Here is a 19,212-nt window from a genome sequence, read left to right as displayed (position 1 = left end):
TACATGGTTAAATGCTCATAGCTCGTGAACTATAAGCCCATTGCGATACTCATGGTATTTTTATACACATAGAAATTATATAATTGTGGGGCATTTCTATAATTTTCCAACATGTAACACTCATCGTTGTTTTTACCCTCTTCCATCTTCTTCCCGCTCAGTTCTCTGAAAAAAAAAATTGGAAAAAAAGGAATCTTCCCGCTCAGTTCGGTTTTTTTTTGGCCTTTTTAAAATTTCGCTCCATTTTCCCGACAAAAATCATGAGAGAAATAAAGCGAAACGCTGAAACCCCAGGAAGAGGTAGAGACAACAGAGATGGTGAATTGCAACGCCTTTAGCAAAACCATTTGCTCACTCTGCTACAAAGATTTCGATCCCATTGTTGAGGATCTCCAAGTCATCTCCATCTGCGGCCATGTCTTCCATGAGCTCTGGTCTCTCTCTCTCTCTCTCTCTCTCTCTCATTTATCTATTTATTTATAATTTCTATGTATGCATTTCTTGAAAATTAATGCTTCAAACGCTGCGTTTTGTCTGTAAAACCTTAGTCTGCAAGAGTGGTTCGGGTACTATGCGAGCAAGAAGAAGCACAGTTGCCCGGTGTGCAAACAAAGTTGCAAGCCAAACGACGTCGCTCGGCTTTATTTTCAATGGGGTGATTCGAGTCTCACTCAGAGGCCGGTTATCGAACGCGAGGAAGATTCCGAGGCGCTGCGTCGAGAGGTGAGAAGGTTGGAGGCCATGGCGCTAGGGCACGGTTCGGCTTTGGAGGGTAAGGAGAAGGAGGTCAAAGCGCTCAATCAGGAGGTATGTGCAATGTACTGGATTCTCATTTTGCTCTGTTTGGTTTCCGAGAAATCTTGGGAAAAACTAAGAAAAGAAAGTAGGATTAGGAAGTTTGGTTAATTGGGGTTTCAGTTTTGCTACTCCACTTAAATAAAGCAATATAATTACATGCTGAATTTGATTGTTCGACGATTTGTAATTTTGCATTATACTCTGATTGATAAGGTAGTTTAGCTTAATTGAGGAATTTAAAACATTGGAAATAAAATGGCCAAAATTTGTTTCCATTTTCCTACATTGAAAGGAAACTTGAAAACCAAAGCCCGTTTTGTTCAAGATTTTGTGCAAGATAGAAATATAAGAACTCTGGATCTTCAGTGGTTCATTTTGTGCAAGATTATAAAAGCTTGCTTTGTGTTCATGTGGTTTTCAGCTTTATCTATCCAAGGAGCAGGTAAAAAAAGAAGTTGAATTAAAGAATGAAGCCTTGAAACAACAAACATCCATGCAACAGCTGTTTCATATGAAATCTAAGGTAAGCTATTAGCTGTACTTCTTTAAATATATTTTTAAATTATGTAGATTTATTATGAGAAGAAAAAAAGAAGCTGATGAAGTTTTGGACAATTTTTTCGTAGGAATTTGATAAATTGACTTTGGAGTGCTTGAGGTTGCAAGAAAGAAATAGAGCATTGGACAAAGAGCTTGCAGCAGTTGAACTGTGAGTGGTTTTGCACTTCGGCAAGTAGTTTTTTTTAATGGGTTATTACTATTTTGTTTCAGAAATTTGCTTGAGCCAAAGCCCGAAGGCTAGTATAGGCTACTTAATCTCTCAATGACCTGTTTCGTTTTCTGCTCCTAACATGGTTATGTGAGTTGCAATCCAGGGTATCTGATCTAGATCTGGATGAAGAGGATGTTTTAAAGATTGCAGCTCTTGGTAATGGAGCCAACAACAAAGACACAATAGATGTTCTAAGAACGTCCTTGGTGATGTCTAATAGGTCAGCCATATATATCTTACTTTGAAATTTAGTTGATTTCAATGGATGGAGCAAACTGTTTGACATTTACTTTTGTGTTTTTATCTAAATAAAGTTGAAGTGGTAGCCACCTCTTCATTTAACTTATGTATACCTTTTTTCTTTCTCATGTTTTAATTTATTTTCTTTGCGATACCTACTTCTCGTAGGAATTACAAAGAATTGATGGCCAAATACAATCTTCATGAACAGAAAGAAGCTCGTCACAGCAAAAAGCTAGAGAAGGCTAGAGGAAAGATAAATAAATTGAAGGTAAGTTTGTGATGAGATGATCCTATGTGAACCTTATTTGAGGAGCGGTTCCTGAATTAGTGGTTTTTTGGCCATTATCAGACAAAGGTACAAGAATTGGAGACTGCTGTTGAAGTTAAGAATACTGAAGTTTTGAGGGCTTTAAAAGCTTCAAAGAAAACTCGAGGTGGGGGATTTATTCAGCACGGTGTAAATCGTAAGTCTAACTGTGTCTCTCAGCACTTCATTTAAAGATCAAAGAAAACATCTGTATGTTCTCGCATGTAATTTGGATAGGATGGAAGCTTGCAGAATGATCTACTGTATCATAGGGCAACTTAAAACTTCAATTTCACTAACCATATAAATCCAAATGGTGCTAAAGATGTTACAAATATCAGTGCTCATGATAAAGTAAGAGATGCCTACTCTTCAGTAGATGACATGCTTCAAAGTTTTCTACAACTGTGCATGGAATTTCAAATCCAAATTCAAAAAAAAAATACCTGCTTGGATGTTGCTAACCATAAGTGTACTTGGTTAATGTCAGAGGCAGCTTCTAATAGAAAGAAAGAAACTTCAGTTCTTGGACTGAGCAATCTGGTTGAGCCGTTGGGTTCAATAACTGGTAGTTGTGCCGATACTGCCAAGACTCCTGCTGCTGATATTGCTGATGTTGTGATTATTGATGACGATGAACAAGTTCAACCCATGATGAACATCAGAAACAAATCTCCTATCCCACAACCACTTCCCAGACCAGGTTTACTTGAATTCATTTTGAGTTTGGCTGGGCAGTACAGCATGAAATAAGTTACATTTACCTGAACAACATTACAATATGAAATGTAACTTTATTTTTGTGTTCCTCATTAAAATGCAGGGGATGCATGCTTTTCTGGTGGCTTGCTTGGTCCTGATGGAACAAACAGATATTTAGGTAAATGGTGCAAGCGGAAGCATAAGAACAGATCGGCAATAGCACAAGATCCAAGCTGTACAAGCTGACGGAAGAGGTGGTTTAATTAAAGTTCTGAGGTCTCTGAACCAATTTACAGTGGTGGTTTATTTGCTAGTTTTCACTCAATTTACTTTTGTCTAAATGCCTTCTCAGACTGATATTGGCTATTCTTATTTCTTTTCCTTTTTATTGTTTTTTTTTTTTGCCAGAGTTAATCAGATTCCCTTTCAAAGCGAGTGAGTTATTTGATCGTTTTTGCCCATATGCACTAAAATCATAGGTTTTTACTTTTGCAGGATGAAAAAGGAGAATTCACCAGGGACAAAGTGGTGAAAGTACTGAGCTAGGACAAATAGCTTGCAGTCCCAAGGGTGCGTGCAAATAGAACACTTGGAATTTGTTTCTTCAGTTGAAAATGTAGTGTCTTGCACAAAGGTTCACCCAGCTTGTGCATTATGGCCCAGTTGCTGCTTCAATTTTGCAGACAAATATCTTTGGCATTTTCGACGGTGATTTTTTCTTCTTCTTTTCCTTGCTCTATTTGGTGGTCTGAGACTAGTTTTTTCTTCTACCACTTTGTTTTAACCCCTTAAAACACTTCATCCCCCCACTCTGCTCTTCGAAAACCCCCTTGCCCTTTTTCGAACCAAGGTCTCGAAGTCCATAAAGGGAAATGCTGTAAATCTAGCTTCATGCATGAGTGATGATTAAGTTTCCAATATGTGTTGTGATTGCATATACAAATTAGGAATGGGAGAGGCCTATGGCATCAACCCGTTGCCCTTTTTTTATGACAATTTCCCACATGTAATTTTTTTTTAGTACAAGTGATTAGGGCAGTAGGTGCCTAGAGTATCGAACTTTTGCCCACATGGATAGAGGTGGAAGAGCTTTCAAACTTTAAATAAAATATATATGGAAAAGCTCAACCAACTAAGGTATACCCCATTGGTATTTCCCACATGTAATTTTATAACACTACCATTAGGCACAAACAGCACAACAGTTTTGAACGTTCTCCACATGATAATTCTTTGGTTTAGGCAGGTCCTGCATGAATTTCTTACAACCTTCAATTATTTATTGTCTGGGGAAGGAAAGCAAGACTGAAATTGGATAAATTCAATAATTTTATTTTTGGGCCCAGGCCCCCAGTTTGGAATTTGGATTGCTCAATTCAAAATACCGCTCGCTGATTGTGGATTTTTTTTTACAGCCCATGCTATTCGTGGGCGGCTTGCAAATATATACCGAGGGTGAAAAAAATAGTCCTCTCCATAATTTCCGTCTGTAAAAGCCTTTAAAGTGCTTTGCTGACCAATCATATTATTGTTTTGTTTTGTACGATTTACTTTTGCTTTTGATGGGACTTTTGACCCATAAATTATTTATTAAATTAGTTATTGGGTCAGTTCCAATGAGAAAAGAGCTTTAACTTTCAAATGAGATGTCTCGGCATCATAGTTGTATGCGTGTGAGAAATTTTCTGTCCTAATTTAGATTGCTGTGTGTACTTTTAAAAAAAAAATTAATGGGTCAATGAGCAATACTACACTCATCACTTAAATTTATAGTTCTAGTCGTTGGTTGGTGGAATGTGAATGGATTGAAAATAGAAATAAAATGTATTAATCCACTTTTTTGGTTGGAAAAAAATAAATTAGAATTAGAAGTTCTTGGGGTTAGCCCAAGTGGTGAGAATAGGAGAAAAAAATGGGTCATTAAAATCAGGTTATGTCTAAGGGTTCATTCTCTCCATTTAAACAACCAAAAAATAAATAAAAGGTTAGAATTAGAAATAGAATCAGAGTGAAAAATAAATAAATTAGGTTATCAGTTCATTCCAACATCACAATATGATAATGTCTTTACAATTACTTATCCTTTAAATATCTTATTTATGTATTTTTATCAAAGGACAAATTATACTCTGGCCTCTTTGACTTTTTTCATTGCCAATTGACAAGAGCTCTCTCTCTATCTCTCTCTCTCCAGACAAACACAAAGATCCTTGGCGCTCAAGAAATTAAAAGGAGTTTCCCTTTCAAATGCATACAGGTGTCAAGAAGGGAAGCTCAAGACTTTTGAATAGGAAAGATAGAAAACAATATCAAGGTAATGGAAGACAGCCAAAGAATCGGGTCCAATTAAACACCCACCCAGAGGCCAGATTGGCCAGATTGTAAATGTTTTTTTTAAAGCAAGTCCTAAAGCCACCGTGAGAATTGATTGCTGTCTCTTTGACCCACTTCATGTTCAGACCTTTAAATCGTTGTTTTTGGGTTAGAAACCCTAAAAGTAAGCTCTATTCTATATTCATACACAAAGATGATCTTGATTTCGTGTGAGCTTGTGGATACGTATATGTCTCAGTCTGTGCATGCTGTCAAAGACAGCAAGCAAAAGTCGTATGTTTCTATCTGCTATGTCTCTAGACAAATTGACACGAAATCTTTTTTATTTAGTATATGCTGCCACTTATCCTATAAAAATTCCGACTTGTAAATGAAAGAGACATTTAAAAGTCCGGATTTAGTTTTTGGTTTCATTTTGAACTATAAAGATAGAGAAGGAGATGAGAGATGATGATAGAGACTGAACAAGATTTGTTTCCTATATAAACCAAGTATTTGTAGCCTTAATTTGAAAGCAAAAAATGTCTTTGAGATTATCATGGTTATAAATTATAATCGTATATGGTTATAATTGGAATTGCATTCTTCTAATATGCTAAATAGTCAATTATTCGTGAGCGCGTGCATGTCAAAAAGCGAGCTTTAATGAAAAGTAGAGAGTTTTTATCGTATGAGATTTTTAGATTCCAGTAGTTTAGTCAAATTCACATTGGTGGCAATAATGTATACCATCCATCTTAATTATTTTGGATATTGATTGAGTTTAGTTTATAGAATTGTGCATGTGGAATTGATCTAGTGATTTGATTTTTAGTGTGTAGATTAAACGAAGGTACACATATGAGTAAAGCAAGTGATTTGCATGAAGTATGTCATGCATTGCGTAAGTTATGAGTGGCAGACCTATAGAGATGCAGTTGTACCTCCCTTTGTTGGAGAAAGCACTGCAGGTGCCAAGAAGTTGCACCTCCGCTCAATCTAGTTGTGCACACCACCTGTTCGACAAAAGGCCTCATAGCGCTTTCCTTTGTTGCGCGTCGTTTTGACCCAAGGAAAATAAAAATAAAAAAAGGTTCGTATTGTAGATGGAACAGGAGGAAACTCCTTCTATTAACAAGATTTTGCTTTTTTTTTATATTTTAAATAAATTAAAAAAGTCCCTTTTTGAGAGATTCCCACAAATCCAAGTCTATAAAATCATCAAATTCATAAAAAAGAATTATGTCTCCACCTGTTTTTTTTTTCTTGGTTTATTATTATTATTTTTTTAGAGAACTCCAATCTTTTATAAAGAGTGCTGCTATTTCCACTCCTGTCCTATTTCCCCATTCATCTTATTTTCAAAATTTTAAAAACAAAATTACCTCTTTGTAAAATGACTTGACACCCTATTTCCTGTAACCCACCTATTCTCCCCTCATCCCTGTCAAACACCAACCCCCGGACCAAACTTGAAGCTCAGTTTGCAGTCCCTTCAGTATAAAAGATTAGACTGAACGGTTTGACTTTGATTCTAACAGCACTTCTGACCAACAAAAGAGTTTCTGACAGCACATTTATCATACACCGCCACCTCTCCAAGAACCGAAAATTGAAGAAAGGAATCTAAATATGCTTTTCATGCAAGGAAAAACCCATTCTGTAATAATTAATGATAATTGTTTTCTTATTATGACAAATATGTTGGAAAGTTATCTATATTTTTTGTTTATTTAATGACAGATATGTTTTAGAGTTGTAAAAGACTTTTTTATTATTTAAAAAAAACATAAATACATTACAGATGAGATGCCCCTGATCATAGCATCATACATATCAAAGTAAATTCTAGTAATTACATCCACATGAGATGCCCTCTTTTAGTTAACTGATCAGCAACCATATATATTAACTTCTCTATTAACATGCTTGATAGTCATGGAATTGAAATTCCCGAGAAATAGCCAAAAAAAATTACAAGTGATCGTAAACTTCATGATATATTGACTTGTTTAGTGATGATTTGTATAAGCGTCTTAGAGTACCCCTCAATCTCCACTTGCAAAATTTTTAATCTTGTTGCCCAAATTAAAGCTTGTTTAAAAGCAAAGGCTTCAGCTTGTAAAATGTATAACCTAATGGACATAATCCTGCAATAACTGGATGAGCTAAATATATAAACAGAAATATAATTACTAAGTTTTAGGAGTTTTAAAAGATTTACAAAACTAAATGTAATTGTTTCATCTTTCTGAGCCCAAAAAAAAAAAAAAAAAACCTAAATGTAATTGTTTACAGAATTTTGAAAATGCCCCCTTCCCCTAAAAGAGAAAAAAAAAGAAAAAAAAAAAAGACGAAGCTAGCTTCACTACTGCTTGACAACTTAAGCTATGTCAATCGAGATTGTTTTCGTGCAGCACATACATAGAACGTGATTTTCATGACTTTTATATTTAGGTAGCTTCACTACTACTCTATATGATATATTCATAGTAAATTGAAAGTCTATTTGAAATGGGAAAAAAACTGAAAGAAAAAAAAAACGCTTGGGGTCAATGACTCCAAATCTAGGGCTCTCCACGTGAGGAAACATGTAAACTTAATATACATCGTGGAATCATTACTTTATTTGTACTTACTATAACAAGTTAGAATGTTAATATGAATTTGTCGTTGATCAATTAATCATTATTTAGTGATATTTTTCTAATCAACGTGATACACGAAAAAAGAAGAAGAAGAGAAGACTTGGAGGCTGATACGCGATCTGATTTTGTTTGGTACTGGTCGTCATAACTGTAACAGGTTCGCGTGTTGTTGAATATAAATTGATTTGCTTCTTGAAGTTCATACATATGCATGCATGAGATGAGAGAGCACGCGGGAATTGAATTTCGTTGTTTTCTCGTGGACTCAAAATTTCAAACTGCATTATTATTATTTATTGTGCAAATAAGTCACCACATAAAGCTGAAGGACACGGGAAAAATGGAAGAATGGTTTTTGGGTCTAAGAAGCAAAAATTGGAAAAGGCACGAGAAGACTGAGATTTCATAGCACATGATGGCTCAGGCATGCTAGCTAGCTGGCTAGCTCAAGGTTTCTTGGTTTCATGCTGGTCTCTTGGCACTGGTCTCCGTAAAGATGTACATTATATGTGTGCTTTTATGGGGTGTGGACCACACTTATACTGACCTACCACACACATTTATGGTAACATTTTCGGTCACTTCGAGCTTATAAATTAAGGGTCATGTTAGGGAGACCAATTTTAGATATCAACTTGTGTACCAACTCTCTAATAGAGGTGGAGCTTACCGATACAATGGGTCTCACACTCTATTAGAGAATTGGTACATAAGTTGGTATCTAAAGTTGGTCTCCCTAGCATTTTCCATAAATTAATATTAGCATTAGAGCATACGAGTCTAATTGTCACACGTTCTTGAATTTCACTCAACAAAATATAAAATAAACACGTTGTTTACGTATGTGTCTATTTAGTGGCGGATCTACAGATGCGCAAGCATTGCATGTGCCATAAAAGATTGGTATTGTAGACGGAAAAGAAAGAGGAAACTCCTTCAATAAGGAGAGTTCCCTTTTTTTTTAAAAAAAAAATTTATATAAAAGAAGTTCCTTTTTGAGATAGTCTTTCCATCCCCACTACACCAATCGAAGTCCTTGTAAAAAGATCATCAAATTCATAATTTTTTAACGTCTAGTTAGGTTTTTTCATCCTTTTTTTTTTTTTTTTTTTTTTGTGTGGAGAGAATTCGGTCTTTTATAAAAACTAATTTGTTGATAAAGTCTTGTGCCAAGAAAGAAAATATTGAATCGATCAAACTTCCAAAGTAACTAGTTAATTTAGAAAAAAAAAAACATATGAAACATGCTTTTTTTTTTCTTCTTCAAGAAAAGTCAAACCAATTTCATTTTTCTTTTAATAATATGTTTTTTTTTATTTGACTCTCTCTGTATTCGTATGATCATTAGCATACTTTGGAGGAAGAGGTTGATTTGGCTCTCTCTTTATTTTATCCACTCTTGAAAATATAATGCGACATTTTCATGATACGAAACCTCATCGACAACAATTGAAGATGAATTATAATGTTATTTTTTAATATAAATTACGAATGACATTGGTATTGTTTAAATTATAAGGATATTTGGTTGTCATTTTTCTTAAAAGCTTTTAGCCTTTCAAAATTGCACTTCGGCCAAAAAATTCCTGGATCCGTTAGTGTGTCTAACTATATATGTATTGTACGCGTTAAGTATCATGGCTATATCTATGTATATATAGATTGTAGAAATTCATGGAAGAGAGTGTAAGAGAAGTACATCTTATTACGATGTATAAGTTGAGATATAGATCTCACATTTGAGAAAGCAAAGCCTTAAGCATATCATCACGATATAAGATATCTTGGATCTGTTTACCTATTTTCAATTGGTTTTGAATTATAAGCTCATCGTATTATTAGAGCATGCAATGATGACGGAGTTGCGAATACGTAACATACTTGTTATGCATGTGCAATGAGGATCATGGTGTTTAGGTGTTCATGGTGTGTGTCTATATATAACATTGTGAAACCCGTTTATTCAAACTGATTGGACAATGAGACTCATATGCGTGTCAATTAATTATCATGTGAACCACAAGGAGTTGCGAATACGTAAGTGAAGCTCCTAATTGTGGTCCAACATTGCGGGAACACAAGGACAATTCAAATGGACGGTTTTAACATGTTCCTGGGTAAACTGTTTTCCCCAATTAAGGACGAAAATGTCTGATTAAGTTTTAGTATGTTGATCTTGACGGTTCCTTGGATTTTATTAGAGCATGAATGAGGGTTGTCTGTTGAAAGTTGTTTTGATGTCTGGGGCACCACATGACAACTTCCATTTTTGTTGCTCTGAATCTCCGATTAAGGTTATGTAATGATGAATTGTGTGACACATACATGTCGCAGTTAGACTTAGCACATTCTAGGTCTAAACCCTAATGCCCTCGACTTCTTTACTCATTATTGAGTGTCCAAAAGTCACGTGCTCAAATCAATTGCAATGCAAATGCCTCACACATTGTAATCGGCCCTCAATTTATTTCAGTAATTATTAGTTACAAATTGACATGGTAATATTTTAAAAACAATAATGCCTCACATATTGTAATGTGGCAGATGAGATGAATAGCCACGTTAATTAAATTTATTTAACATTTTCTTTTATTTTATAATTTATTAACATTTTAAAAAACATTGTTAATTAAAATACACTTTATTGATTTAATTGATGTGACATATTATTTAGACATGTCACATTCTGTGATATAGTAATATGGAATAAAAATGTGATAAGTGTAGCATTACTCTTTTAAGAAAGTTGGTGTGTCTATGTCCGCGTGAAGTGATGTTTGAGTTGCAAGATGACGTGGCATCTTGCGGTTGCATCCCAACAGTGATTAGCGCGTGACATCATTAGCGTACGAGAAAAGAAAGAATAATAGGGTAGGAGAGGAGCAGCAGACCCACGTGGACGGCCTAGTAGAATTTAGCTTAGGCTGACCGAGAAGTCAAACACCCAGGCTCAAGTTGACTGTTTGTCTTTTCCAATAAAAACTAAGGAAGCTGATTCGTTTAGACTGATGATATGATCACGGTTCCTTCAAAGCTATCGAAATCAAGTTGGGTCCAAATTCTAATTCAATTTTGACATAAATATATATTAAAAGACAAGTTGGGTCCCACTTTTGTGTCTATCCATCCAATTCTACATAGAGCCACATAGCATGCTCACCTATGTTGATTTTTTTACCACCTCAGTTGTTTTTTTTCACATCATGGTGATACTAGTTATATTGTGGATCTTAATATATACCAATCTGCCATGAAATTAAGAATTCAGAAAAAATAATAATAATAAATAAAGAAAAAAGGCAAATTAAATCTCTTTTTTATGAATCGGCTCCACAACTCAGCTCACAAAATAAGCAGAAGTCGACATAGTGATGTCTGAATTTACAATTCATTTCACAATTGTCTTAGCGATCAAACTCCAATAAAGAATAAAGAAACTAGTCTTCCTAGAGTTAGTAGAGTTAGTTCAATATTGCAGAACACGCATTTTGATAATTCTCGAAACCCCTTCAATCAATCTATGGTTCAGCCCACCGATATCAGTATTGGAGATGATTAATTTCTAACAATAGGGTGATTAGTTAGGAATTGCATCATTCTGGATGGTCAGTAATTTATAATACTTAAGTAATCTGATCCAGGTCAATTTTATTTATACCCAATAGACTTGCTAGGCTTTTTACCCGTGCTACCTATAAAAAAGAGTCCATAAAAATTTGCTGAGAGAGACATTTGAATTGAGTATATATATATGTAAAAGCTTCTCACCAACCCATCAATCTGCAAAACTTATGCTCAAAGAAAGAGAAATAGCGAAGAAGGTCAAATGAGATCTTTGTGTCCAAACACTAATAATAGTGTTCCTAATCTTTCCTTTTCAACTTTTACTTCGCAATAGTTCACAAAGCAAATGCAAAGTTGGACACTCCATTAATGAGCTTTTGTGTTTAATTAATCTCTCAAATTTGACTTAGCAGTTGGAAATTTTTAAAAGAAAAGTAATATATATACAGTTATTTTCTTATCTGGATGTCCGCACGTTATTATCGTGCGGATGCTATTGTAAACACGCAGGAAAGCAGGAAGGGTAAGTACAAAATACGTAGCGTCCGCATGATAATAACGTCCAAATGTGTCCATAGGAGAATTTATGTATATATATATATAACGGCATTCTCCAATAAGTATCAAGTTAAGGATTGGTTACATACTTCTAATCCTGGTTGTTGGATTACATCTAAGAGACAACCGACACATTTAATGAATGCAATCCAACGACCAAGATTAGAAATATGTAACCAATTATTAACATAAAATACTTATTAGAGAATCTCCCCACATATATAAATATATATATCACAAATTGTTTATCTATAATTAGTACCTCCACTCAGATGATAATAATATAATAATAAGTGTGGTAACGACAATCAAACTCAAAACCTCACGCAACTCATGCGAAGTTTGAGTAATTTTTGCATGTTTCGAGTACACCAGCTGGTGTACTCGAAACATACAAAACTTTCTCGCAAAGTAGACCCTTCTGTATTAGATAATCACTAGTCAACACCGAGACTTTCTTGCAATAATATTGAGAAGAAAAAAACTATTAAATCAAGAGCATATATGTAATATGAAATATGATGGATAGTACAATATACTTAATAGATTTTTATAAATAAACCCAATCCTAGACGTGTATTTATAAAAAAAAACCCACACACTATTTAAACATATAAACACACCCAAAATCAACCCCAAAGTCAACAATTGTATATTTTTTGGGTGTGTTTATAAATGGGTTTTGAGTGTGTGTAATGATGGGTTTTGGGTGTGTTTATAAAGTGTTTTGGGTGTTGGGTTTTTTTTATAATTTCAGCCCCCATTTTGGGTGTTTTAGTGAAACTCCCTATACTTAATCTGGCAGTCTGTAATGTGAATTAGATGAAAATAACAGAATAAAAGTAGGTGTTGTGTATGTAATAGGATCATTAATGTGTGCTCAGACTTTCCCACTAAAGCCTTTCTCTTCTCGATGATTTTGGCTTTAATGTAGCCACAATTATCCATGATTAAGTTCATTACGCCAACTCGATGAAAATATCGGGACATTATCGATATCGATAAAAATTGAATAAAAACCACAAAAATTGTAAGAAAAACTTGGAAATTTTTATTGAAAACTTTGAAGGTTGTTTATTCAGTCAATTATCTATTAGTTTATCCACACAAAAAAAAATGGAAGGAAATGCATTGCATGATGGGTTTAACTGATTTAAGTTGATTATATAGCGAGCTGACAAATACTGTGAGTGTATAAAATATGTAGTAATTAATGAAAGAAGATTAAACACACCATAATCATTTATATATAATGATTTACTACAATATTTTACACTTTATACATAGCATGGTAAGATACATGAGTGACTTAGTACCACATAGAGTTCCTGTGAGGTTCAAAATTTTCACTATCTTCATCATCTCTATGTGTAGAATAAGTGTATTGTGAAGAGTGGTCCATATGAGCCGCTCGATTCCATCCCAAAAGGAAAAGTCAAAGGCTCACATTCTCATGTTAAAATCTGATTCTTGCAAAAACAGTTCAAAACAAAACAATATAAATATACATATTAGCATATTATCACAAAAACATAAACAACATGGTGGTTAAGTTGTTGGAGTGAAATGGCAAGGGTTTGAATCCCCTTTGTGTTTTTTTTCCCTTTTTATTCATTACATCTATATTTTCGATATTATAGCGATATTTTGACAAAATATTGCTGAAGTGTGAGCAAAATTATCGACATCGATATTTTCTGATATTATCAATATTTATACAATATGTGTATGGATACGTTCTGAAATATCCGTGATCCGAAAAAACGATAATATCCTCGATATTTCGTCGATATTATCGATATTTTATACTATGCTTGATTTTTTTTTCTAGCATGGTTGTGACTTCAAACCTTCATATATAGTTTCTTAAAAAATCTTCGCTATCTAAGGCATAGGTTCGAGTTCCGTTACTGACAATTCTTTTTGGTGGCTAATTTGTAAAAACCAAAAAATGGGGTTAAGACCTCTCCTCTGTAAGTCCTCAAAGAGGCCTTGGTATGCCCTGGCCCTGGGACGAGGTAGCCTCCCCTCCCCCTAAACTTTTGTTCATTAAAAAAAAAATGCATATGCCTAGACGTGAGTTATGTTAGTTGGTCATATAAATGTTTTTACAAAGAAAAAAAAAGTTTGTAAAGAATAAAAATGCACACCCAAAGACTTTATTTCTACTCGAAAAGACCTTAAATGAAGAGAAATGCGCTTGAAACCAAAACCAGCCAAACACACGCTTGTGTCAATGTGCTGCGCACTGGAATATATATATATATATATAATATCCAAGTAAAATATTTTCGGGGGCCCCCCTGTACAGTAGCACCACTTGCACTACCCGAGAGCCACTTCTGCTCATTGTAAGATTATAACACGTAAACATTTTGAGTCGGAAAGTAATCGGTGACATGCTAAATTCGAACTATACTAATACGGACCAAACCAATACATACATACACAAAGCAATCAGAAATTAGTGTATCAAGTACCTGGCCACATACCCGTATTAACAAAATGTGAAAGGAATTAATGGTTAAAATCAAGGACTAATAAGAGTGACAATTTCCTCTAAAGTCAAATAGACAATCATCTCCTTAGTTGGTGCTATACTACTTTTGGGCGTACATGTTTGTCTTTCGGATCGAAATTTTGAAATTTGTACATCCCTATAGAGTAACAACCCCCCAACAGACTGCGTTTAATTTCAGTAGCTTTTTGGGACCGCGTGAAGAAGCGATTTTGAGATGTGGCTTAATTAAGTCTTCCCAACTATACGGGAAGTAATTGCATTCCCTCAGCACTTTTAGAAATGAAGTAATTGCATTCCCTCAGCACTTTTAGAAATGAAGTAAATGTGATGCAAACTGAGCTCATTAACGTGGAAACCAAAATAGGCAAAATTTGTGGGACACTTTGAAACTAAAACTTGGGACTCTCACAAGAAACCGTGGAGGAAAAGGAAACGTAGAGGAAAATAGCTGTGCCCTTTAGATTTTGAGACTTTCTTACATGTGCGAGTCTTGTGCATATAAGTCCAAATACCGGCCAAATTAAAAATGTTCTCATGTTTACTTCTATCTAGTCAACAGCGAAAGCTTTCTTCTCTCTCATGGTGCTTCTGGGAAGCTTCATTGCCTAGGAAGAACACAACCAACCACACATCAATTGCAAGAAGAAAAAATATATTAATACTAAATACGTTCATCATATGTGTCTGTATACATGTTAATATGTTTAAAGCGTTAAAAAAATAAGGTTTAGAGTAGGTCTGTATATATTTATTGTGTGAAACGGTAACACCAAGTGATATGTAAACTGAAACGAAGTTCATGGGAAAAATAGTGAGGACCACCAACAGGTACACTACTCGTGTACACGTGGATATGGATGGATATCAACGTACAACACGCAAGCAATTACGCCCCATTGACCAATAGCAACACAATTAAATTCTGTTATTTCCATTCTTGAGGGTCGGTTTTTCCACAGTTGAACTTTGAAAAAGAAAAAGAAAAAACCTTTGAAAACTTTTGCTTCCCCTTCGGCTTGCCAGTCTGCCATCCTCATGCCTATAAATCCCCACAACCATCTCACCCTTTACCCTCACACTTGATAGCTTGATTCCAAACCTCACTAAAAACTCCACTAATATTATTCTTGTGTGTGAATATTCTTTCGAACCAAGAAATGGGCTCCTCATCAGCAACTGAGAATCGCCAGTTACTCTCCAAGATTGCAACCAGCGAGGGCCATGGTGAGAACTCACCGTACTTCGATGGGTGGAAGGCGTACGATATAAACCCATTCCACCCAACGAAAAATCCCGAGGGGGTTATTCAGATGGGTCTTGCAGAAAACCAGGTTCGCTCTAGAGAAATTTGGAGATGGAGCAAACCTATATTTATATGTATAAATAACAAAATGCATGGGTTTTTACTTTTGTTTTGGTTTTGGTTTTCAGCTTTCCTTCGACTTGATCGAAGACTGGATTAAGAAAAACCCCAGAGCCTCCATCTGCACTCCCGAGGGAGTTGAGGAGTTCAAGAACGTGGCCATCTTTCAAGATTATCATGGCTTTCCCGAGTTCAGAAAGGTAAATATATATATGTATTGCATGGATTAATTTATGATTAGTATACCTTTTATTCTCATGAATTAACTACATGGTTTTAATTAATATATATTTTCAGGCTGTGGCTACGTTCATGTCCAAAGCGAGAGGTGGTAGAGTCACATTTGATCCGAACCGGGTTGTGATGAGCGGTGGCGCCACCGGAGCGAACGAGCTGGTCATGTTCTGTCTGGCCGACCCCGGCGACGCCTTCCTCATCCCCTCTCCTTACTATCCAGCGTACGAATTAAATCCTTTCTATTTTCTACATTTGTCTATATCATCTTGTGTTTTAGTTGTTTACGTACTTTGCTAATTATACCACGTTCCCCCTCTGCCAAATATTTGAGAATTAATATGTGGACACAATGCAGTAGCTAGTAGTTGGAGGTTGAAGAAGTTGGTAGATAACAACTTGCTCAGGTTGAAATCTTTAATGTATTTGGGATTTTATATTGGGAGTCAACTGGCCTCCAAGATACAGAGACTACAAATATCTAAGAAAAATAATAATAATTTTTTAATAAGTATTTTGGTCAGAGAATTGCCATATCCAGAGACAATTAGGTCGGCCTCGCTTAGACTATAATTAGTCGGCTAATAGTAATGTTTATCAAACTTGCAGTCATTTTAATGTTGATTAATAACTAATCAGAGTATATTATATTAATATTGTTATTAGTTGCTTTTGACTCCACAGTTGACATTTAAGACTCCAAGCTATACGCATCTATCAGATTAGTCTGAGTAGTTTACAGCTGGATGTTTGGGCAAAATTCCAAATTCGTTTCCTTCTCATCTTTCTGAAAAGTCTATCTTTATACTTAGAATGTCAAACCCTACAATTCTCTTCAATTTCCAATCTCATATCTATAGAAATATAATGCTCACCAAACTCATGGACCACAAAATGAAACGTTAATTACAAGTCACTAAGCTAGTTTTTCTTCATTAATCTTTCAATCAGTTTCAGTCATAATTAAGATTTATACATCTAATTGCAGATTTTACCGAGACTTGGGATGGAGAACTGGCGTCCAAATTGTCCCGGTTGATTGCGATAGCACCAACAATTTCAAAATAACCAAGGAAGCACTTGAAGCAGCCTATGAAAAAGCCCAGAAGAACAACATCAACGTGAAGGGCTTGATCATAACAAACCCATCAAACCCATTGGGCACCACCTTTGATAGAGACACACTCGAAAGCCTTGTGGAATTCATCAACCAAAAGAACATCCACTTGGTGTGTGACGAAATCTATGCAGCTACAGTGTTCAGCTCCCCGACTTACACCTGCATATCCGAGGTCATACAAAACATGAATTGCAACCCCAATTTAATCCACATTGTCTATAGTTTGTCCAAGGACATGGGGCTCCCGGGCTTGAGGGTCGGCATAGTTTACTCATACAATGATGATGTGGTGAACATCGGCCGCAAGATGTCAAGTTTCGGGCTGGTGTCGTCCCAAACTCAACACATGCTCGCGTCGATGCTCTTGGACGAAGAGTTTGTGGCAAGATTCCTGGAGACAAGCTCCAAGAGGCTTGCGAAGCGGCACGGGGTTTTCACAAAGGGGCTAGAGGAAGTGGGAATCAACTGCTTGAAGAGCAATGCCGGCCTTTTTTGCTGGATGGACTTAAGGAGGCTGTTGGAAGATCAAACATTTGATGGTGAGATGGTGCTTTGGCGTGTGATTGTGAATGAAGTGGGGCTCAATGTCTCGCCAGGGTCTTCTTTTAAGTGCGTGGAGCCTGGTTGGTTTAGGGTTTGCTTTGCAAACATGGATGACGAGACTGTGGAAGTTGCACTCAAAAGGATCAGAACATTTGTACGCCAAGGGAAGAAAGCTCAAGATCAAGTAGTACAAGTTAAAAGCCCTAAGCGTTGGAAGAGCAATCTGAGGCTTAGCTTTTCATCATCATCAACCAGAAGATTTGATCAAGAGGGTGTTAATGTTTTGTCACCACACATGATGTCTCCTCACTCACCAATGCCTCACTCTCCTCTCGTTCGAGCCAAGACTTAAAAAGTATAAGGGGGGAGGGGGGTTAGTCAGATTACTCATTCAGTGTGTGAGAATCCGTATTCTTAAAAGTTTATTTAGGAAGGTTAAAACATTTTATTTTTTTAAAAGCAATTACTTACCACTTTGGTAAGTATTAAATTATAATAATTATACCACTTTGGTAACGTAGTTAGCATGTGTCAATCAATTATGCAAATTACTTGCATGGTAGCCAAATTGGTTTACTAGTTTTATGTACTTGCAAACTAATGAGATATCAATGAAATAAATGGTTGAGTCATCAATACATATCCTCATGATATTTCTACTTATCCTTCTTTGACTTAGAGTGAAAGAAAAGCTACTTGGGCTTTAAGAAATAAGGAGCTGATCTTTAAACATTGAAGTTATCTCATAGTACCGCCCTTTGAGTCCTATAAATACAACATTTGCTTCTTCAAGTTCCATTTCCCTCTTTAGAAAAGTGTAGAGGCAATAGAACGAAGAAATAAAATAGAAAGTGAGAGAGAAATAAAGGTAGAAAGAAATAGAATTGTCAAGAAAAAAGAGTGGGAGACTGAATTTGTGAATACGGTGGAAAATTGGGAAACACCTTACATTTCTAGCAAAAGCTTTGATGTCAAGGTAGAGGGGGTTTCTTGAGGGCCTTTTTATAGAGATTGATTTAATTAAATTTCGTGGGCATTATATTATGCATGGTATTACAGTTTGGTTGACATTATTTGTTATTGGGTGTTTACGTATTCTTAACTATTTAAACAATGTTGGCATAATTATATATACATTGACGATGTTTTAAATGGTTACATTATTGTAAGATATAATTATACCATGTTATGGAAATTGGCTGGAATTGTTGGGTTGAGAAAATAATGATAGAAAAAGAGAGTAATGGATATGATCTTTTGTGTAGTTAAGTCTAACTCTTGGTAGGTACCAAATCTCAGGGATCCCACAGTGCACATGATTTTTATTGGGTGATGCGGGACTGGTGATAGAGAGTTAGACAATATAACTAACATAAGGGGAAATTATGGGATGATTGAGATGGGTGTTAGTTCATATAAATTGCATTTGGGACCAAGTGGTATAAGCATAGTATGGGACGTGCATGTCTATTTGTCCAGTTATATGAATTAACGGGATTAGATGAAAAGCATTCATGCATTAATAT

General features: G+C 35.5%; 2 protein-coding genes across 2 annotated transcripts; both read left to right on the top strand.

Moving 5' to 3' along the window:
* The first annotated feature begins 103 nt into the window (after window positions 1-103).
* LOC110751769 (uncharacterized) lies at window positions 104-3,881 on the top strand. Its single transcript, XM_021952274.2, has 10 exons — window positions 104-434; window positions 549-807; window positions 1,220-1,321; window positions 1,425-1,507; window positions 1,674-1,790; window positions 1,979-2,081; window positions 2,163-2,277; window positions 2,611-2,823; window positions 2,944-3,098; window positions 3,318-3,881. The coding sequence occupies exons 1-9, from the start codon at window positions 316-318 to the stop codon at window positions 3,066-3,068; spliced, it is 1,236 nt and encodes a 411-aa protein (XP_021807966.1). The 5' UTR covers window positions 104-315; the 3' UTR covers window positions 3,069-3,098; window positions 3,318-3,881.
* Window positions 3,882-15,411: 11,530 nt separating this feature from the next.
* LOC110751761 (1-aminocyclopropane-1-carboxylate synthase 1) lies at window positions 15,412-18,185 on the top strand. The gene is made up of 4 exons (XM_021952265.2): window positions 15,412-15,757; window positions 15,858-15,989; window positions 16,087-16,247; window positions 17,012-18,185. Exons 1-4 carry the CDS (start codon window positions 15,584-15,586, stop codon window positions 18,036-18,038), a joined length of 1,494 nt encoding a protein of 497 aa, XP_021807957.1. The 5' UTR covers window positions 15,412-15,583; the 3' UTR covers window positions 18,039-18,185.
* Window positions 18,186-19,212: the final 1,027 nt, after the last annotated feature.

This window comes from Prunus avium, chromosome 2, assembly GCF_965620075.1.
Source record: "Prunus avium chromosome 2, drPruAviu1.hap1.1, whole genome shotgun sequence".
Classification (NCBI taxonomy): Eukaryota; Viridiplantae; Streptophyta; class Magnoliopsida; order Rosales; family Rosaceae; genus Prunus; species Prunus avium.
This window is presented reverse-complemented; position numbering and strand designations above follow the sequence as displayed.

Coding starts and splice junctions, on each gene's coding strand:
- LOC110751769 (XM_021952274.2), top strand. CDS start 316: ATGGTGAATTGCAACGCCTTTAGCAAAACCATTTGCTCACTCTGCTAC. Junction 2,082..2,162: donor GAAAGATAAATAAATTGAAG/GTAAGTTTGTGA, acceptor GGCCATTATCAG/ACAAAGGTACAAGAATTGGA. Junction 2,824..2,943: donor ACAACCACTTCCCAGACCAG/GTTTACTTGAAT, acceptor ATTAAAATGCAG/GGGATGCATGCTTTTCTGGT.
- LOC110751761 (XM_021952265.2), top strand. CDS start 15,584: ATGGGCTCCTCATCAGCAACTGAGAATCGCCAGTTACTCTCCAAGATT. Junction 15,758..15,857: donor TGGGTCTTGCAGAAAACCAG/GTTCGCTCTAGA, acceptor TTTGGTTTTCAG/CTTTCCTTCGACTTGATCGA. Junction 15,990..16,086: donor GCTTTCCCGAGTTCAGAAAG/GTAAATATATAT, acceptor ATATATTTTCAG/GCTGTGGCTACGTTCATGTC.